Genomic DNA, 22,113 nt, shown 5'->3' on the forward strand with positions numbered 1-22,113 from the left:
CACATTATCTTTTTTATCACAAATAAAATGCTACATTTGCGCAAATGTTACCAAAAACACTTTTACATTATTTTAATTTGGTTGCACAGACTAAAGGCAACTTTTTGTTCAACAATGCCTTCATAAAAGCCTCAACTGCTTGAGCTATAAAACCTACTTCACATTATTGACAATATGAGTGAGTATCTCCCCAGATAGTGGGCTAGAGTCTTCATGTCAACAAAATGTTTAAACGGCATCAACTGAGATATTTCATTCAAAATGTCTTCTTGCAAATGCTAATTGTTCCAAGGGATCTTATTACGTTTCCTTCGAGTTTGATCGTGTCGGTATAATGTAAATGTTTAACTATTACCCTCCACCACCCAACAAAGTCAATTAAATCAAGTTGTCCGTGGGCAAATACGCCAATGGATTTAGTTTTTTAAAGCCTACATATATATGTATAAAAATGTTGCAAGCATAGTTGGACATGTTCTTGATGATCAGTTGCAGAGCTGTGTTAAACGTGGACAAATTAACTTAGCTCTTTTTCATTGTGGTTTTTCTTGCAAGGGAATTACATTGATTTATTTAACCACTAATATTTTCAGGAATGGTATTCATCTAAGAACAGACATTTTATCTCCGAAACAATGACGAACCTCCTGGAACCACACACCTGGCAATCTGCACGGTGCCTTCGTTGGCAATTTCACCTTGCCCAACACTGTGATTCGGACGGCAGTTCAGAGGCAAAACAATTCTCTATTTACATGGAAAGTTGACGACAAGGTGTTTACTGTAAATACTTTCACGATAAATAGACAGATTAATAATGAGAATAGGTTCCACAACAAAACCAGTACTGTAGACAGCTTCTGTGTGTATATATTTTGGAAAGAGGCCTCCTCCTCCTCCTGCCCATTGCTTATCCCTCCCGTTGCCAGACATTAATTCTGCAGCATCAATCAAAGCGGCACAGGCATTTTATCAGCGATAACTCTAAATATGGACCAAAGAGAATAAAACATAAACCAAATACCTAACGTCATCATTCAAAGTAATTGATGACAACAACGACACAATTTGAAGGCTAGTTTTTAATAAAAAATGGCACTTTAGAATAATAAGAGAGCAGCCAGATTGACTCACTAATATTTGGGGACCACGCTTAATAATGTGGTGCTTTGAAGAGTAAAACCTTGGATTGCGAGTAACTTGGTCTGCGAGTATTTTGCAAGACGAGCAATTTTTTCCAATAAATATTAATTTGATAAACGAGCGAGGTCTTGCAATACGAGTACTGTAGTATGTACAGTATACGCTTTGTCTGCCGAGCGCCACGTGATCACAACTGAGCCGATGGTTATTATCTCTCTCTCGCTGCGGGATTGTGGGTAATTGTCTCCCATGCTCGGTCTCAGTCCGCGTGCCTCACTCGTATAGTCAACATCCGTGCGAGCATATACTATTTACTACAGTATAGTGTTGTGACCACGTGTGTGTGTAAAGCATTTTTTTCATTTTGTGTCCAAGTGTAGTGACTGTTCTTTAGTAACTGTACTGCAAGTGAAAGTCGTCCTACACAATAACCCTCCTCTCCTCTCTCTCATCTCCCTCACACCAGCCACGATTAAATGTACTTAATACATTTTATTACTTTACATACATTTTTTATAATAAAAATATAAAAAGGTATTTTGTATTAATCATTTTTATATGAATACAGTATTTTAGGGTTGTGGAACGAATCATCTCAGTTTCCATTATTTCTTATGGGGAAATTCGCTTTGATATACGAGTGCTTTGGATCACGAACACGTTTCCGGAACGAATTATGCTCGCAATCCAAGGTTTTACTGTATAACATATTTGATGCTATAAGACTTGATGGACAGGGTCCAGAATACAGATTTTATTTTTTAAGGATTTGTCATAAGTTTTTGCAGGCTATGATTGTGGTACGATCCTAAATATCATAGGAGACAACGGATCGCAAGTTAAAGCAAACATGGGCATCATAGCAAGATCGTAACTCGCACTCACAATCGGAGCTGTTGCTAGCGATTACGCCATCACCACACCAGCCAATGGCCGGCGAGATGGAGACATCGACAAGCACCCGTCCAGCGTGGCCAGCGTGGCGTTACCACTCCAGGCGTTACCACTCCAGGCGTTTCAGCTGGTCTGTGGCTCAGGCAAGTAAAATTATGCTGATAATGTTCATTATATTAATTGTCGGTGTTAATAATAATCAATGTTGTTATTTCATTAAGTATGATCATGAGACGTGATTGTCTATGTTTGCAATGATATCCTGATAAAAACAGGAGGGCTAAAGACTTACAATGATATCCTGATAAAAAAAGAGGGCTAATGGCAAAGACAAAGACTTACAAATGAGGGAATGAGAAATTATACACAAGAGATGGCAAAAGTGAGACCCCCCCCCCCCGCCACCTTCAATCTAATCACGACCCCTTAAGCATGACAATTCATCTACTCACTAGGGGGTCAAATTGTTACATGCCTAGAAAGCATCTCTCCAAAAAAAAACGATTTATACGGGCCATCGAGAGATGATATATGGGTTAGAGAACAAGCAAGGCTTGGAGAGATGGGAAGAGCAGTGGGCGGAGGAATGGCGCAGAGTTGCATTTGGTGAATGGATCCCATGGGATGTGGAGGGTGAGAGGCCTGAGGGTTTGGTCAACGTGCGTGGCGAGGGGCGTGGTTGTCCGGATGCAAATTGGCAAAGAATAAGGTTGGGAGGGAGTGAGTAATGCAAAGGTTTCTATAGCGGCATCTGTGGTGGGGATGTGTAGGAATCCTGTGCTTGTAGCTTCACAATTGCAGTCTGTTGTGTTTAAATATTTATCGCTGAGATGGCAACATCTCCACATCGCTTCATTTGCAGGTCAAGCCATCTTCCCATGCAGGGTTACCACGTAAAATCACCCATTTCTAAATTAATGGAAATATAGATGTGTACCAGGGTTGATAAAATCGTATTTTTTTTTTACATAACCTGTAGCTGAATGAAAACAAAATGGTAATAAAGCGGCTACCAGTGCGTCATACGTAAATACAAGTCTGGAACAATAAACATGACGCGTTTACCTTTTTAAGTGAGAAGGGAAGGGAGCTGCCACACTGGTGTAACGATGAGAACACTGGATTTTCAATTCAGAGGTTAGCGGGGTTCGATCAATCTCCCATTGCGTCAGTTCAAACAGCGGTGCAAGTTTCTTAAATCCGCCTGCCACCTCTGTCCACCCAGCAGTATGAATACATCCACCACAGTTAAGTCGATCGGCAGGTTGCGTGTGGTGGGGTAAAGTGTGGGTACGCCCACATATCCCAAAACGTCTGGTCAGCGTGGTGGAGTTAGTAGAGGCCCTTCCACCAGCAGTGGCATGAGCAAAGAAGTAATTGCAGGGTTGCTCCTTTGCCTTTTAAACCGAGAAACGAGGAAAAAGAAGACTTAAAACGTCGTGACTGCTGCTAGACCACCCAGACTATATGGCTTACCAAAAATCCATAAAGCGGATATACCCCTTCGTCCCATCGTCTCCACCATTGGCTCACCCACCTACAAACTGGCCAGATATCTGTCTTGGACCTTGCAGCCATGCACTGGTAAGACCACCTCTTCTGTTCTTAACTCAGCTCACCTAGTATCGTCAAATTAAAGACATCTCACTGTCCCCAGGTGATTTTCTCGTTAGTTCCGATGTAGTTTCTCTGTTCACCAAAGTTCCTGTGCCCGATACCATTGCATACATTGAAGATTTGGTTCAACAAGGACTGAATGCTGATGTACCAGCCCTGGTGAGACACTGCCTCACCAATACATACTTCACTTGGAATGGAACATTCTACAACAAACTGAGGGCACTCCAATGGGTTCTCCCTTATCTCCGTTTGTGGCCAACATTTTCATGGAAAAATTTGAGACGGACGCCATGCAGGCATCCACTCTACGCCCGTCCTTGTGGAAGAGGTACGTAGATGACACGTTTGTCATCTGGCCACATGGCCGACCGCCTCTGAAACTATTTCTTAACCACATCAATTCCATACACCCAGCAATCAAATTCACCATGGAGGTAGAAAAGGATGGCATGCTACCCTTCTTGGATGTCCTAATCAAAAGGAGACCAGATGGCTCAATGACCAGATGGCTCTGTCTACGGGAAAGTAACCCATATTGACACCTACCTAAAACCTGATTCCCACCACCATCCATCCAAGAAGAATTCCCTCATCAAAACGCGACACCATAGAGCTCAATGTATCTCCGACCATGAACACCTGACCAGTGAACTCAAACACGTACACCGGGCCTCTCAAGGCGAATGGATACTCGGACTACACAATCCGCAAAGCCATTCACCCAACCATGAGGAAGGAGCCATCTCTGCAGCTACATTGGGAGGCTTGCCCCCTCTTTTCTCTCCACCTGATGAAGAATGCTTGTGTTGCGATCGAAACGTCGTGGGTTTTTTTTATTCTTGTTTTCTATCTACGTGACTTTACCGACAGAACCAAGAATATGAGGAAAAATGTATCAGGGCGTTGACTTAGGCCTGCCGCTGCTCCAACTGCACGTTTGTGCCAATCGGTGATTCGTTACTAAGATTCCACTGAAATTAATTACTGGTGGTTCTAGCCTTTCAGAAATCGGTAATTGATTCTGAAAACAGTCACCGGTTTACCAGTTTCTGCTTAGCAACCCAAATACGCACCAAAAGCAACCCTTATAAAAAGTCTGACATCTCGGCATGAAGCAAGACGACGCCATTAACTGTTTCAACAAACAATAACTGCAGCGTCAGCTGAAGCGCATCTACGATCTTGCTGTACGGATCAAACCTTGCACGACTAAACGCAATAACTCTATCACTAAACTGCGTGCGTGCGTGTGGGTGTGTGCTTGAACACACGCGAATGAGTTGGTATTTCTAAGCAGATTAAGACCTCGGCATCATACAGCATTATACATTTTAAATTACACCCATGCTTGTTTGTTTATTCATTTTTGTTCACCCGGGGTAGGGTCCACTGAGCAATGGAGCTCTTTTTCAAAAGTGACCCCAGGGTTGGGGGGCAGGGGGGGGGGATGTCTGGAAATATTTACATCCAGCACGACTCGACGTATTGTTTATTGGTAAGCAAAGGGAATGGAGGAGACCTCGTCAGAACATTGTGGATAGTTGCCCATTCCCGGTCTTTGAACGGGGTTACACTGTCACTATAGACGTTCCACAAATTAGTATTTCGTTTTTGACCTTGGAGGGATGATTGGGCTGAGTGAACCCCAACCAGGGGACTTGAACTCTCAACCTTCTCTCATTGCGAGTCGAGTGCTCTGTCAACAGCGCCACTCGGGCCCCACAACCACAGCAAATTATAAAGTACTTTCCATACGCAACAAATCGGCCGTAAAAAAATGTGTAACAACCACGGAAAACTTAGTAAACAGTGCATAGTTTGCATTGTCCACAGAGTACATAATTCTTCTGTAGTTCATCCCAAAAGACATCTCTGGTGGTAAGTTTGTCCTAATAGATGCACACTTAGTATGGAAAATTAATATCACTTTGAGTGCGAAACAGTGCATATGGTGAACATGGTATTTCAATTAGCGGGCCCTTTGTTCTATGGAGCTGAAGAGTTGTCACTGGCTGAGAAGTGGGTGGTTCTTTAACAAAGGAATTAGATCCCAGGAATTAACACAACCACATCTGTTTATGTCCCTCAGGGACCAGCATTGCTTCACAGTAGATCTCCATGCACCAGCAGCAGCCAATGGGCAGAACAACTGTCCTACTGCTACATACACAGAGCAGTTGTCCTACAACTGACGGCAAGTCAATGTAATACTCCACAAAAACTATTAAACTATGTAATTTTTACCAGGTAAGGCCCACTGAGCTATTCAGCTCTTTTCAGAAGTGACCTGGCTACAAATGATAGCTCAACGAAGTTGCTTATCATGGGGAAATTTATAGCAGCCAAATACTCGAGATGTAGACCCAGAGGAAAAATGCACTCGACCATGGGGAGAGAAACATGCAAACTCCAAACATACAGCAGGCGTCAGGGTCGGGATCAAACCCCCGACCTTCTGTATGCGAGACAAGGTGGTTAACATCTCCCACCGAGGCAGACCCGACTGTGTCGAAGAGACACCCAAAAATTGTTCAACAAAGATCATGCTATTATTGAGTCCCTTCAAAGTGAGAAAGTTTTATTCCGTCGATGACAGAACCTTTAAATAAACAGTATCGCACGAACAGTAACCCAATACTGAGGCAGTAGTCAGTCGTTGCATAGATTGAATATAATTCTGGTTTTAGTAGTGGGGGGGCAAACTACGTGGATCCGATCCGTAAACTAAACAATAACCACCGTGAACCATTCATTAGGAGGATGCCCCTGACTTCGACAGTTCTGCTGCGCCCCTTGGCAGAAACCCATTATGGGAATGAGCACTGCATCCCAAAAGAATGGAGGGTAAGGAAGGTCAACAAGAAAGCCACCTGCTCCGAGCTGCAAACTCTGAATTGGTTAATGTTTTAAACTCGACTTTCAAAACTATTCTACGGCTTCAGAAGGTGGCCTGTTTGACTGTAAAACGTGTTACAAACGTAAGCAGCCAGCTACAGTACTTTTTAATGTTGCGAATGTGCACGTGTGTGTGTGTGAATGTGGGAGTGAGCGTTACGTGAATATGTAATTGCACGCGTGTGTGTGTGTGTGTGGGAGCGTGAGAGGGTTCTGTGTAAGCTGCTGGCAAAACCCCATTCTTAGCACAGCGTTGGGTTTAACACGATTGGCGAAGAAGTGGCCTCCCAGGAGAGTGGGGTTAGTGTCTGTGAGTTGGGACAATGGAAGTCTGGGCAGGCATATGCTGTCACGCCTCCATCTGTTAGCTAACATTTAGGAATGAAACATACACACACTCCTGACCCCTGACCCTGGCTTGCCACTTTCATTCTGCAGCATATGCCCTGCCTTTTTCAGCTTCATGCAGCCCAGGCAAAACGACCGCTTCACCTTGCTCTGAGGATACAGCAATGAGCTGGCACGTATAACACCAAAGCACATCGTAAGATGACAGTGATAGGAGAGGTGGTCAAAGTGCCTGAGAGGCCAGGGTATCGAGCTGGCATTGCTAAGTTCCTAAGTTCGAATCAGGCAGCTGCCTGTGTTTTACCCGGGTTTTCAACTGCAAGGGAGTCAACAGTCTCGGCCTGGTCACCATTGACTGCACAAAACAAAAACCTTTGGTTCTGCACTTAATTGCCTAAATTCTATCTCTGACAAATACAAATATTGGTCGGACTGCCATGTGAGGAAGTTTGTTCTCTCACGTGGCACAGTGGGTGAGAAAGTGCTGCCCAATACTCTGTGGACGAGAGGTCACTTGAAGGAATCTCAGAAGAGGTGGCTCTGTGATATCGGCTTTTGTGGGCCATTCTCGAACACGAAGGGCTGCACTTATATAGGAGATGCGAATGGATACTTTGTCTTATGACAATGACACCGATGGCAAAACTGTAACAATATAAGGGGAGGGAATACATGATTTAATGAAGATGATGATAATGAGAATAATTATAAATAAACACCTATATTCATGAGTTACAGCTAGTTAGGACAACCTGTTTCCTGTGTAATAAAAACATTCAGTTACAGACTTTAAGGCCAGATAGGTTTTTTTTTCCTGAAAACAACAGAAACGGAAAGCATGCCATTTTGCAGCGATGGGTAATAAAAATTAACAATAAATCCTAAACAAAAATAAATACAGAAGACATGCGACAACTGCCGTTTAAACAGTAACGTTAACTATAAAAGCAAAAACACATGCTATATTGACATACTTGAGCGAGAAGGGCAGAGTCGCTTATTACGAAAACCCCAAGAGCACGCTGCAGAAAACGACCTGCCAATGTTTGTGAGCGTCCGCATACGTGCAAAGCTCTTACAGTCACACGCATCCTTACACGTGTCAAAGGTGAAGAGCATGCACAGCCATGTGTGGACACGGGCGCTGCATAATACAGCACAAACGCGTGAGATTGTGTGTCACACATAGAGGTACAACCCTCGCAATGGTTTGCTCACGCCACTGCCGGGGGAAGTGTCTCCACTTAAAGGATGCTCTATAGAGACCACCTTTAGAGGGTATCTTGGCTTACTCTTCGAAGATGACTGGACGTCTTCAAGGAAAAGGTGATAAGAGTACTCACATTTTAACCCCACCACGTGTTACCTGCGGTACATGTGTTGTCTTCCCATGTACACTGCTGGCTTGACGGAGGCAGGGGGATTTCAGAAACTTGCTTCATTGTTTCGACTGCCATGCCGGAAGATCGAATCAAACCGGCGACCTCTGGATTCCAAGTCAAATGTGCCCACCATTACATTACGGCAGCGTTCCTACACATCCTACACCGGACACATCTAACAAGATGCACGCTGCACACGGAAGCACGGGACTTCCTCTGGTCTGCAATAAAACGTGCCGGGGGAAGGTTTTTGCTTAATCTCTCCCACAAGAACAGACTACGTTAGAGCAATGAACCCACTGTCCTCGGGAAATGCCTATGAATGACTGAATTCATCTCAACTCTTTATTTTTAACAAGAAAATGTTGAATGCAACGTCCCCTCGTTCGCAATATACCGATGATTTCAAGAAGTTTCCAACGCTCGGCGAATGTGTCTTTTTGTTAGTGAGAATGCAAATGAGCCTCCAACAACTCGGACAACAACAGAATATCCCAGGATGCATCGTAAGCATCGTGTGTGATGCGCCACCAACCAATGAACCTTCGCCAACAACGTTGTCCAGTGGTGTTTGTTTAAACGGGACGAACCATAGTCAACAACTCATTGAATGCTCTTTCAAATGTATGAAGAGGTTTTAGATATTGTGAATTGCTTTTATGCCCGTATTTACTAACTGCTTCATTGGCGCAGTATGCCACTGGTGACCTCCCATTGAACAGAGGTTGAATGGGGGTTTGAAGAGAAAATTCAATAGTCACTTGAAGAGTCCAACTGCCACTTCAACAGGCCCTCTCTCTCACCCATCACCAGCCGATGCACCGTCATCCCCTGTGGGTAACTCTCCATTTGGCAGTCTGATGAGTTTGTAAATTTCCCCTCTCAAAGATGCCACCTTCGACCGAATTAAACACCAGGCTCCTGTGACCAGGCCGAAACAATGCAACTCGCAAAAACACAACAGTTTGTTTAAGCACAGGCAATGAAACCTGGCTTTAAATCCAAGAACCTCAATGTTTTGTGCTAAAATATGCACTACTAGGATGCAAAAAGTGTCGTGTGCTCACGGCAGCATCCCTTGAACATGCAAGAGCATGCATTTGAGGTGCCGCGGCGGTGAGGTGTTAACTACCTCGCCTGGTATACAGGAGGTCGTGGGTTCGATCCCGACCCTAATGGTAAATTTGGAGATTGCATGTTCTCCCGTGGTCACGTAGATTTTTCTCCAGCTCCTCCGGTTTTTGTCTCCGCATTTAAAAACGTGAGTTTAAAGTATTTGGCTGCTATATATTTCCACATGATGATAAGCCACTTCGTTGAGCTATCATTTGTGGCCACATTGCATCTGAAAAAAGAGCTATACAGCTCATTAGGCCTAACCTGGTAAAACAAAGTTTAGTTTTTTTTAACTGCTCATAAAAGTTCAGATTAAGGATGTACGTAAGTAGCAGTGGGACTGCCATTTGAGCATTGAGCAACACGCTGTGATTAAGAGAGAGGAAGCCTCTTTTGACGCTTCCCAGCTCAATGCATTCGCTCCATTTGAAAGATACATAAAAAATGCATCCCTCACAGTGAATGAAATATTCCACGGGAGCATTGTTGGAGAAATGTGGTTGCTTTAAATGTGGTGTAATGAGGGCATTGTAGACTGCACTGTTATATGTTTTATGAGCAGTGCATTCTTTTCGCTGCTTTTAAAAGGTACTATCCTACGTCATAAAAGTGAAGGGATAAGCGAAATGTATCATTCACTAAATTCGCAGAGTGCATTATTTAATGTTACGTACAAGTTTCTCTTTGAGTGATAACTTGATAACCGGACTGCAGCTTTGGAGCTTTGTGCTGGGAGGTGCGAGTAGATTGTTGTGGCCAACTGTACCAAACACACTCCAGCGAGGTCGATGAAAACATCGCAAGACAGCTGGTCCACGTCTCAAGCACCGTGCGTTCTCCTCAGAACAAGAACTGTGGTCGTTTCTGTCACGGAAGCTGCCGAATTCAGATAGTTTGGCTTTCAAATTATTTTGTCATTGAAAAGGCACCCCCCGAATGGTTACGGAGCACATTCAGAAGTACATTCAACTTAAGCAAATCTCACTGAAGGAGAAAATTCCTCATAATGGCAGTGGTTGCACTGGCCTGTAACGTCTGTATCTGTGAATAGGTTACACAGCTACGTTGGTGGAGGGTGGAATGTCGCGATGGCTGTGAATGGGACTCACTCCGCAGGAAGGTGGCGAGGTCATACAGCACGCGGTCATCCGAGCTGCCATCCCAGCGGCCAAGCGCCACGCCATTAAATGGTTGCAACTGAAATGCCTCGCGCTTGCTATCCACCATGATCACCTTGGACATGTCCCGATTGAGACATGAGAGGTCCTGCATATGACACAACACACACACACAGTGCACCAACCATTACAAATTTAGCTTCGTCTCCATTTGTATGAAGTCGCATCATAATAATCAGCAACAACATAACTGTTAAACAAACCAATCAAAAGCCGTGGAATTGCCATTAACTAAAAGGTTCAGTGACATTTAAAGCCAGCACACATCATGTCACTGACAGGTGGTCGGGCCTTGCTTTTCCCGAGCAGAAGGAATGGCAGACAAGCTGCCCCTAGGGAATCGCTAAACAAATACGTGCACAAAGGCATGCACACGCGCACGCATGAATTTGCCAGAATACATGCATGTACGTACAGATCCACGTGTCAGTGTACGCCTCAAAAACACACCTCCACCAAAACACATCGGCACATGCATTTCATGTACCCATGCACTTTTAAATCTGAATAGAAAATTAATTTCTTTACATCTGAATTTAGTGTTTAGTTTGTTGTCCTTCCCTCGCACCTCCAATGAGCAATTGGCTATGTACAGTGCAAAACAATTGAAACATACATACATTCCCTTGATGTCTGAATATCATGCGCGTGTTTTTACATAAAGACGTTCGTGCGCTGTACAGATGGACACCGACTTGTGCGTAAGATCACACAAAGTGGCACCCGCGTGCCACCCGAATAGCACAAAAATTCCCCGTGTAGCCTGTAACAGACTGTTTGGGCAAGTGCTGTTAGTAAGCACCTATGAAGGCCGGCACAGCACACGAGGGGGTGAGTGGCCAGCACCACGCTCGGCCGCCTTTATCTCCCCGGTGGCGATGTTTACACACCAGGTACTCATTTGAGGCTGAGTCGACCTAGGGAGGCCCGGGACCGGTTCAGATAATTGTCACTGGTATTGGCCGTTAGCAGGAATTGAACTTGGGTCGCTGTGTTCGTAGCGCAGCGTGCTAACCGCTATACCAGCGCTCCCCACCATCACACACACACACACAGCGACACATGTTTAGAAGCCACCAATTTCAGTGTGCATATAAACAGCAACACACAAGCACTTATGATGCTGGGAAAACATGCCGAACACATTGAACACAAGCACATGCACTCGAGCGAATATGTTATTACTATCACAGAAACACACACAATAATAGCATTCAGTGACAGATTCAAAAGGGGGGGGGGGGGAGAAGCTATGGAGGAGGCATTGCCCCACTCCCTTTCAACCACAAAAATTGGCATTTTATTGATATTTCCAAAAAAAATACGTTGAATTATTTGTTTTATATTAATGTATGGCCCCTTTTTAAAAAGCTTGAAATTTCGGGATCCTCCCCCGCCCCTGGGATATTTCTAGATTCGCTTCTGATACAACACCATTCATGTACACACTCCCACATACTCTCACACGCTGTACGTGCTTACACACAGGCCAGCGTGCACATACAACAGACACACATGTACACGCCCACGTGGGCAAATGCACACAAATCCAGAAGGAACGCTCTTGCGCGCAGAACTCTTTGCTGTGTCCACCACTCACACAGCAGGCATCCTCCAGGGACGCGGGGCGGCACAAAGGCTGCTCTGCCGACAGATGGTGTGGGCTAAGGCTCGCATGTCCATGCTAATATCTCTAGTGGATTTATTCTCACTTTCCCACACTAATTGTCACAGCTTGAAAACAAAACTCCACACAGCAAGGCAGGCCTGTTTTACATGCAACTCTAAAGCTGCAGACCCCCACCGCCACAGCAGCAGCACGCTGTCTTAGCGGCTGCGTGCAGGACGTGAGGGAGCCATGTTGAGAAACAAGACTTAAGCGTCCACGTAAACAGTTACGTTTATCTCAATTAAAGGTTACCAGTGAAGACGCACGGAGCAGTTGCGACTCCCAAGCACTATTAGCAATTCAAATAAAAAAAGTGGTGGAAAGTCCATGGGCCATAGTAGAATTCGGCGCTGCTAGAGGTGTCACATATTTAGTGACACTTGTTTCTGTATATGGCTAAAGTGGATCAGTCATACATATTAAATAAGCTTATTATTGAACAAAAGTATACAACTTTATGTAACGTGTCATAATATACATATGAAATTAGGTTAATTAATGCTTCACTTTTGTTGATGTATGTTGAACTTCTTTCGTGCCGTACATAGCAAACCGTCCTAATCGGAGGTGCGGGAGAAGCACAACAAACTAAACACAAAAATAAGTTTTAAAGAAATTCGTTTTCAATTTAGACTTAAAAGTGCAAAGCTTAAGTGGCTTCCTAATGTTAAGATGCTTGTAGAGTAGAGTGTAGAGTTGTCATCTCAGGTGGTACCAACAAGTTAACTGTATTGCCTGGGCCCATGGACTACAGCGACTTGAGAGTAGACTTCAAAGACTTTGAGTTGATAATCAAATGGGAAGGCAGAGGAGGGGAATGAGTGTATGATTTCATCAGTACAGAAAAAAGTACTACTTTGTGCGGAAAGGCTGGCAAGGATGCAGTTCGCATGAGCACGTCTGGTACGGAAAACTGGTTGAAGAGGCAACGGCAGGCAACCGAGAAACAACGAGATGAACGAGTGGGTGTGCCGAGTCATAATTCAGATAGACAGCTTTTGATTGGATCCCCAAAAGGAAATGTCAGCGTCGACTCTGATGCACTACTTCACACATGGAAGCTGTGCTCTTTTCCAGAGTAATGATTTGAAAAGTGAAAAGTTGCTATTTGTGAAGCACATATTTTGCATGAAAAATCTAATTACGTTTTTTGGCAGACACCCTGAGCAAAAGAGATTGTGTGAATTCCAAAATACGTTAGAAGAGAAAGAGACGGATATGTTGAGGATCATAATGTTGGGGTCATGGGTAGAAGGAATAAATTAGAAACATATAAGAAGGATATTTTGGTATTTGTACTAGAAAATTAGTTTGTGTCTTAGGTGTACGATAGATGACAATACTGTTTCAGCTCCAATGATTCATCGCTGAAAGGCCCAAAATGAGTGTGCAATGGAATCTATTACATCTGCTGCAGATTTTTGTAGCATCCAGCTTGAGCTTTGAATAAGGAAATGCAACGAAGTGCAGAATCACCAGTGTGAGTGTGAATCACATTTCTTGTTGGGGAAATGAGACGATAACCAAGAGGAAATTGGGTGGGGAAAAAATTAGAGCCCAAAAGTTTCATCAGCATCAATAAAAAATTTGCTTCAGCACGGCACCATTCTGAACAGCGGATAGAATAACCTGTCAGCAAAAAACACGAGCAATTATAGTGCAATGATGTAGCTCCACACCATTGGGGTGGATGCTTTTGAATGGAGTCCCAAGTGACAAACTCTGTTAAAAGTCAAGATTAAGAGGTCATCACGGCCAATGCTGTTAATGCCACCACACCTCATCCCTGCCGCCGCCTTCCTTCTGCTCGACCTCGCAGCTGTTGCTAAGTTGACGCCCGTTCTCCAAGGTCTGCTGTCACATCTCACCGCCTGGCTTTAGGTCTTCCCCTCGGTCACCGGCCTTTGGGTGCCACTCCGATGTCTTTCGGTAATCCTGCCCTCTCCGTAAATCTGCCCTCCTCCATCGTGCGCATATGCCCACCCATTGCAACCACATCTTCCTCAGACAATCGATATCTTTAGAAATAAAATAAGCATGAAGAAAATGTTTTTGTGTGTGTGTTTAAATATGACTAAAAGTCTTAACCCAATAAAACATTTGTGTGAAGCGGTCTTTCTTAAGGCCCTACATGGGATAATAAAATCATTTTGTCCTTAACTAAACTCCTCTAATCCTTAATCTTATTCTTCCAAATTGTTCACGGATCCCCAATAATATGCTGATGAATGATGTACTTTTGTCTAAGTAGGCTTATGCCAAAATGCATTCAGCCACAGACTATAATTGATGAGCAATCTCCACATGAATAAGTGATGAGGCGATAACATGGTGCACATTTATTTTTCAGGGATACAGCTCAATCTGTGAAGCGCACTCCAGGTAGAGATGACATGCAGTAACGATTACTTAATTCTGAAATATTACAGGGAAGTACACTTCGCCGCTTTCCCTGTGATTTATTTTCTACCTACGTGACTTTACCGAAAGAACCAAAGAGTATGGATTCCTGCAGTCACGAAAGGTTCAAATTAAGATTTTCCCTGAAGTGTTTAACCTACTCATCGTGCATTAACCATGGCTAAACACAAGCTCAGGCCATGGTGGTCAGACAGACAGGAGTGCCCATGACCTCATCTGCACACACTTTGTCCACTTGGGACATGAGACGATCTCACACGCGAGCCTGCCGAGTGATCATGTGACTCAAGAAACTAAGACTGCGGCGGTGCTCACCTCATTGCTTGGAGAACTATAACGTGAACACCACGTGAACTCATCTACCTCCTCACATGGTCAAGTTTCAGGGTAGTAATGTTGCCAGGCAGTACGCATATTGTAGAGTTTGCAATGTGGCTAGTTTAAGTCTACATTTGTACAAACTCTATGGTTAAATACAAACATACGCTGCTTGCTGTTAAATGGAGATTCAAGATCGTGTGACACATTTACTCATGTCACCATGTGAGAATGATGCAGTCCTCATCCAAATTAGGTGGAGAGCGGTGGTGCAGTGCTTTGAAACTGGTGAACTCGGTTAAATTTCTGGCCATGGCTAACAAGACATTGGACCCCTCCCCTCACCCCACCCAAAGGGCTGTAAAATACTATTAAATATTATGTAGTTTAAAAAAACCCATACATAACCAAGGACATCCATAGCAGCTCTGCAAAAAAATAAACCTCAATGAAACCTAACCAGCTTGAAACATAAGCTTTGCTTCATAATTTTTATATTTAAATTTTAATGTGCAACATTTCATAATAGTGCACAACACGTGTTAGAACAACTGCGACCATATGCAGCGGCTTTTGACAACTCTTCAGAACTACCTAGAATAATGTCATCATGTTCGTAGCGAGCTGCGAGCGTCTAACAGCTGCGAGGTGCGTTTGTGCAGGCACGCACACTACGCGCACGATACAGCACACGTGCGAGCACTCGGCATGTGATTAAAGGAACGTGTCTGCAGGGGGAATGTGGAATGCGTTAAGTGCAATTCAAATAGTTGCGTTGTCAGACGCAGAAAGAGAGAGAGAATCTGTGTTCCCATGGGTATAATTTTCCGATCCAATCCTGGTCTGGACCAGGGTGAGACTGGGGACCCGCGCACTTGTAATCGATAACCTGTCCCAGGCCCATGAAAGCAATCCTAGAGTGCTCTAGGTGGGGAGGTCAGTAACGTAACCTGCAAAGGTCACTGCCAGCCTTACCGACTGCGTTGGCATCACACTGCTCCTCGGCAAAAAGGTGCAGCCTATTTTTACCTCACAGCATGATTTTTTTTGTGTTAATATAAATCATCATGGAGGTGTAGTGTTGTCACAGCGATTCGCATGCCGGAGCTATAAACCTTGGCGACCTGAGTTTGATTATCGGCCACGGCTAAAATAAATTGGCGAGTGATATCTGAACTGGTCCCGAGTTCTTCCTTCACCTGGTGAAACACCATCCATAACTAACATTTAGGAGCAGGGAGGTGTTCATCCAGCAGTGGACTGACAAAGCGCTAACATTTATTATTCCTAAATAAACATTAACGTGAATTATCAAGGCATTAAAGACACAGACAGTTATAGATATTGTGGAGTTATCACAGTATCCTGCACCGAGGGAAAAACAAACCCCATAGGGATTGAATACGCACAAATATGCATTACACACAAATGTACAGCACTGCACGTCTCCACCATCATATTAACGCTGCCTTTAAACATAAAAAAAATGTAAACAGCTAATGTTTCAGGCAACAAGCCTTCGTCTCCGCCGAAGAAAGGAAAAACATCGTGGGGTTTGTGTGTGGGAGATTGCTCACAGAAATGTCACACTTGCAACCTCACTCAAACTCAGTCGGCAGGGTTTCATCGTTTGGCCTGACTTCATAGTGATAGGCATCTTCATTTAAATGAGGCCATTATTGTGTTATGGATTCCAGTTACATTATTAAGATAAATGACGGTGGTAATTTTTGTGTAGTGCTTTTCACCCACGCCTGAAAGGTAACAAATATAATAAATAAATACAAGTTTAACCCTTGGACAATCTATTGCTGGGTTAGAATTAACTGGATAAGATAATTCTTAAGCACAATAACAAAGGAACAAGTTCACACTACCAATTAGACCATTCTTTACAGTTTCACATTTCTGCATCACAACACCAACTGGGCTTGGCTTCCAGCAGCAACTTTTAATTACGCTGTGTGAAACTCTCGCGCATCAGCTGAAAGCAAATCGATTCGGAATTTTCACCACCACAGGCCGAGCAAGCGTACAAAATACGGACCCCACTTCACTTGTAATAGACAATGCAGCGGTGGCTAGGCAAAGCATTGCCACATCCTAACACATACCACAGCACCATCTAGTGGAAAATTGTTCCAAACGACCTCATAAAACAATCGGTAATTTTTAAATACATTTTCAGCACAAAAGCCGATAAGCAAATCACCCAGAATGTGCCACATCTCGAATACGATGGGATTCTTCGTGCAGTAATTGGTAATCAGGCCGAGACCATCAACTTGCTATACCGGAGAACCTAGTTGTGCCATTGGGAGGCGGTCCAGATAAGATTCCAGGATCTCGGTGGTGCCGCCTGCATGTTCTGACACTGTTTCCCACCTGAGCTGCCCCACGCACGCCTCACCTTCACATGCTGGCCCTGCAGGTAGCGTGTGGCGTCCCGGAAGAGCCGATACATTATGTACCCCTGAGGGTCGATGCTGTCCACCAGCGGAAACGCGGTCTGTATGCAATCACAGTACCACCACGCAGAGTGGATATATCATCAAATAAATGTTGGTATCTTTTCATGTATTATTTTATGATATTAATGGTAACACACATCATTCATGAAAAATACAGAATAGGAACTGAATAGTGTGCAAAGAGACACATTAAGTGACCAAGTGATGGAGAGGATGGGTCTACAGTTGCACACACACCTACTACTGGTGTTGACATGAACGTGGACAGGCCTTCACCTCCCAGTGGAAGGCAAAACGCTGATAATAATGACAATGTTTGCATGGGAAGACTTTGTCTCACGATAGTAGCTGCTTTGATGGCCATGGAAAAGCAATAAGTTGCTGTATCATTTGTACATCCTCATTTGACCAGACCTATTCAGAGTAAGCTAGCTTTAACAAAATTATGTTGTCTGAGATAGACTAACTAAATAAAATGAATATGGGTTTCCTTGGACAGACTGAATTAAGACGTGTTATATAAAATGTGTGCTGAGATTCCTTAAGAGACTTAGCTGAATAACAACGGTAGAACTATTGCCTGTGAATGTACAATTAGAAAGAGCATGGCAACATTATGGATTTTTCTTCCATGGAATTATTTTTAAACAAGTGGAATGCTGCCGTGCCGTAATTAATGGTTTGCACACTGGACTTGCGATCTGGTTCTCCTGGTGCGACAGATACAAAATGGTGCAAGTTGCTTAAATTCCCCTCCGCCACTCCCAATCTCTGTCCACCCAGCAGAATAAATGAGCACACTACAGTTATTCGGTAGCTCGCGTGTGGCAAAGTGTGGGGAACGGTGATGTAGCGGTTAGCACGCTGCGTGACGAATCCGGCGGCCAGAATTAGATTCCTGCTCGCGGCCAACACCAGTGAAGGTTATCTGAACCGGTCCTGGGCCTCTCTTAGGTCGATTCAGCATCAAATGAATACCTAGTGCGGTGTGTAAACATCGCCACTTGGGAGACAAAGGCAGCCAGGCGTGGTGTTGGCCACCCACCCCATGTGCCGTGCCGGCCTTTATAGGTGCTCGCTAACAGCACTTGTCCCAAATCTTTTAAGGCTATACGGGGGATCTTTGTATTGCCATCTCTTCCTAAGACATCTGGCCAGCGTATGGATGAGCATGGACAAAATACCGTCTAGAGGGGCTCTCCAGAGCTCCTCCAATGGGAGGCCTTTCCGCCGCCAGCAGTGGCATTAGCAAACAATTACGGGGCTGCACCTGTTCCTAAAATATAGGTGGAGATTGTAAAGCAGTGGGTCATGCATACCAAGCCTGTTTCCGAGGTGAAGACGACGATCTCGAACAGCTGGCCCACCTGCTGGAGCAGATAGTCGATGCCAGGACGCTTCTTAAAACGCCACCCTGTGCTCAACTACAGGCAAAAGGCAACCGCATAGACGACACGTCAGGAAAGGTTAACGGTTTACATTTATTGTATTAAACATCGCCATGTCCACATAACAGTTATACGACTAAATAATGCACTATTTAGGAGGACACACGTTAAACGCATAGGATGTGACCTATGGCAGAAAAACGGATATCGTTCAGGGTCCACGTAACCCACGGGTAACAAAGCATAAACCTTGAACTATGCATGGTGTTAATCTGCAATGGTGAATTAACGTCCTTTGTGTCCTGATTAATTTATTGATTGGCGGTAGGCTGAGTGCCTGAACATGCATTTATTTGCACGAACGTCTATTTGATCACAAGCATACAAATGTGTGTGTGTGTGTGTGCGGCTGGCTGGGCATGTGACCATGTGCATGCTCGCGTCCCATACCGACCACTCCGGGTGCAGCAGCACATCGGTCAGCTCGATGACGAGCGTGTAAGGGGGCTGGTAGTACGGCTCGCGGAGGGGGTCCGGCAGCAGCTTCTGGCTTGTCGGCTCAATGATCATCTGGGTAAAAAAAAAAAATTCTCGTCAGTCATATACGATCATATCGATCCTCATTTGATGACGATTATTTGGTATCCCATTAGTAAAAAGCTCCCAGCATGTGGAGCGAAGTATCAAACATTGTGCCGAACAACACGCGTTGCATGCCGAAAGCACAAAGCACACAAGCAATATCCTGAAGCAGAACATTAGTGCTGGTTAAAATAACTTATGCTAATTTTATTAGCAGCTTTGATCCTTACCTGTGTATCGATAGTTCCATGTTAAGTTGCCATTGTAATGAGGGAATACTGTGTGATGTTATCTTGGTGTGGTCTGGGACTGTTTTTGTTGTTGTCGTTTTTGCTGCCTTGCCCAATCTTGATCAATCTGACTTACGTAATTAATTATTTCTATTTAGTGACTCGCTTACCTTTTTCTCTATTTTGCACTCCTATTGTTTTTAGCATCTTCTGTTGTTGCAACTTTCTGACCCGCCCATAGCGGACATCTGTGAAAAATAGCTTTGTAGCTCATTGGATTCCTCCAGGATAAATAAATATTCTCATTCTGAAATCGCAGAGCTGGTATCCCATATTCAAGGGTAGCATACATTTTAAAAAGCACAAGAGGAAATCTCCAAATGTTGGAACACAGCATGCATGCAATCACATGCAAAAGGAAATGATTCAATAATTGGGGGCACCAATTCTTGAATCATGTAATCTGGAGCACACCGCAGAGGTTAGAGATAAAATCTGCTAAGATGTTTTTTTTGCGGCATAGCGGTGCGCCGTGCACTATGGGAGGAAAGAGCCATGTGATTCCATTCATCCGCGAAAAAATGTGTCTATTTCAAAGGAAGCGTGCGGTGTGTGACTCACAGCTAAATAAGCAGAATTCTAAGTTATGAGTTTTATATGATCCAAATTGCACAAATCCACAATATTGGTCCACATTAAATGATTGTACATAATGTTAGACTTTATATCCAAGCCAATCCTCATGAAAAAATGAAGCGTGAATCTTCGAATGCGATTTGGAACAATTATACAAAGTTATAAATCACATTAATCCAAATGCCAGTATTATAAATATTGTTTTTGTGAATTCCTGCAGAATTTGAGATGGAATTCCCAAGTGGTGAGATGTTAACTACCTCGCCTGGTATACAGGAGGTTGTGGGTTCGATCCCAACCCTGATGTCTGTATATTTTGAGTTTGTATGTTCTCCCTGTGGTCGAATGGATTTCTCTCAGGGGTCCTCCACAGTTTTCTCCTCCACATTTAGAACATGCGCTATAGTATTGGCTGCTATAAATTTCCACTTGATAGGCCACTTAATTGGGCTATCATTTGTGGCCAGGTCGTTTCTGAAAAAGAGCTATGTAGCTTAGTGGGCCTTACCTGGTAAAATAAAAAAAATTATATTTAGGGATGACAGGGTGGCTACAACTTAGACAAAAGTCTGTGGTAGCAGAGCGCCACCTATTGAAATAGTTTGCACAGTGTGAATGAGCATTCGGTTTTGAGAAATATTTTGTGGGCAATCAAGACATACTGCCATCAATATGGGCGAAAGACTAGAATTAAACTGCTGCTGCAAGTAAAAATCACTAAGAAAAAGGCGTCACTGTACTTACATTCGCGTTTTAAGGTGAGGCTATCTTTGATGACACATTCACATTTGTTTTAAAACACGAGGGTTATACATTCAAATAACCTACGAAAGTCCCAAATTCTCACCGTTAATGTTGGCCAGTAAGTGGAGAAAGCTTATGAACAATACCAAGCTGAACTCACCTGTCTGTAGTCCTTGAAGTACTGATAAGCACGCCTCACTTGTTGTACTACAATGGGATCTGCAACACAAGACACACCATTGCCATTCCGTATGCAGGATGAGCGTACATTGTCCTGTTGATTTATATTTATGGTGGGTATTAACAACAAAATATGGAATAAGCACAAATGAATAAAAACTGTTGCAGTCGATAATATGAATTCTGACTTCCAAGATTGCGAATCTGATGTCCTGGATTTAGTTCTGATGATCAATGTACAGTAATCCCTCGCCAACCGCGGAGGTTAGGTTTCTGGAAACGGCTGCAATAGGCAAATCCACGGTTAGTAAAGTACAGGGCGTTTGGGAAATAGGGGGTTAGGGGAACCATGGCCACGGTTGGCAAGTCCGCGGTTGGCGAGGGATTGCTGTAGTTTCAAATGAGACGTCAAATCTAATTCCTAAACTTGGCTGAGAAAATTGTCCTTCAATTTACCCATGGTGAGCTGAAACAATAATAATTGGCAAGTTAAACGCTCAAACACGAGAAGATTGATTTGATTGGTTGTGTTGGATGGTGGAGGGTAATAACGACACAGATTTTTTTTTGGTACAATAATTGTGGCCTAACCCAAAAATGTATTATGAATCATGGGCAAAAATGCAAACTGGAAAACACCATTTGGCTACGTTGATGTAAATTTATGGCGTGGCAAATGAAAACATTATTTTCTAATATCAGAGATATGTACAGATTACATCACAAGCAGTACTTTTCATAACAAAAAGGTGAAAATAAAGTGACTCCTATTCTTCTTTCGTATGGCGGGGGAGTTGACCGGCAATGTCCATGTGGAGGCTGGTGAACTAGTCAACAGCTTCAAGAGTAACAATGCTGCCCATGAATAATAGCTGAGCGCTGCCACATCATTAGCGAG

The 22,113-nt window shown here is 43.7% G+C and overlaps 1 protein-coding gene across 1 annotated transcript in view; it reads right to left on the bottom strand.

The window, feature by feature from the left end:
• The window catches only part of TIMM50 (translocase of inner mitochondrial membrane 50), a 40,288-nt gene that overhangs the window by 13,169 nt on the left and 5,006 nt on the right, over positions 1-22,113 (bottom strand). Inside the window, exons 4-8 of the mRNA XM_061558849.1 lie at positions 21,196-21,254; positions 19,294-19,413; positions 18,775-18,879; positions 17,395-17,493; positions 10,508-10,664 (exon numbers count right to left, since the gene is read on the bottom strand). Coding sequence (XP_061414833.1) covers positions 10,508-10,664; positions 17,395-17,493; positions 18,775-18,879; positions 19,294-19,413; positions 21,196-21,254 — 540 coding nt within the window. The remainder of the gene's footprint in view (positions 1-10,507; positions 10,665-17,394; positions 17,494-18,774; positions 18,880-19,293; positions 19,414-21,195; positions 21,255-22,113) is intronic.

This window comes from Lethenteron reissneri, chromosome 25 (assembly GCF_015708825.2).
Source record: "Lethenteron reissneri isolate LAM-NWPU_2019-01 chromosome 25, ASM1570882v1, whole genome shotgun sequence".
NCBI classification, from domain to species: Eukaryota; Metazoa; Chordata; class Hyperoartia; order Petromyzontiformes; family Petromyzontidae; genus Lethenteron; species Lethenteron reissneri.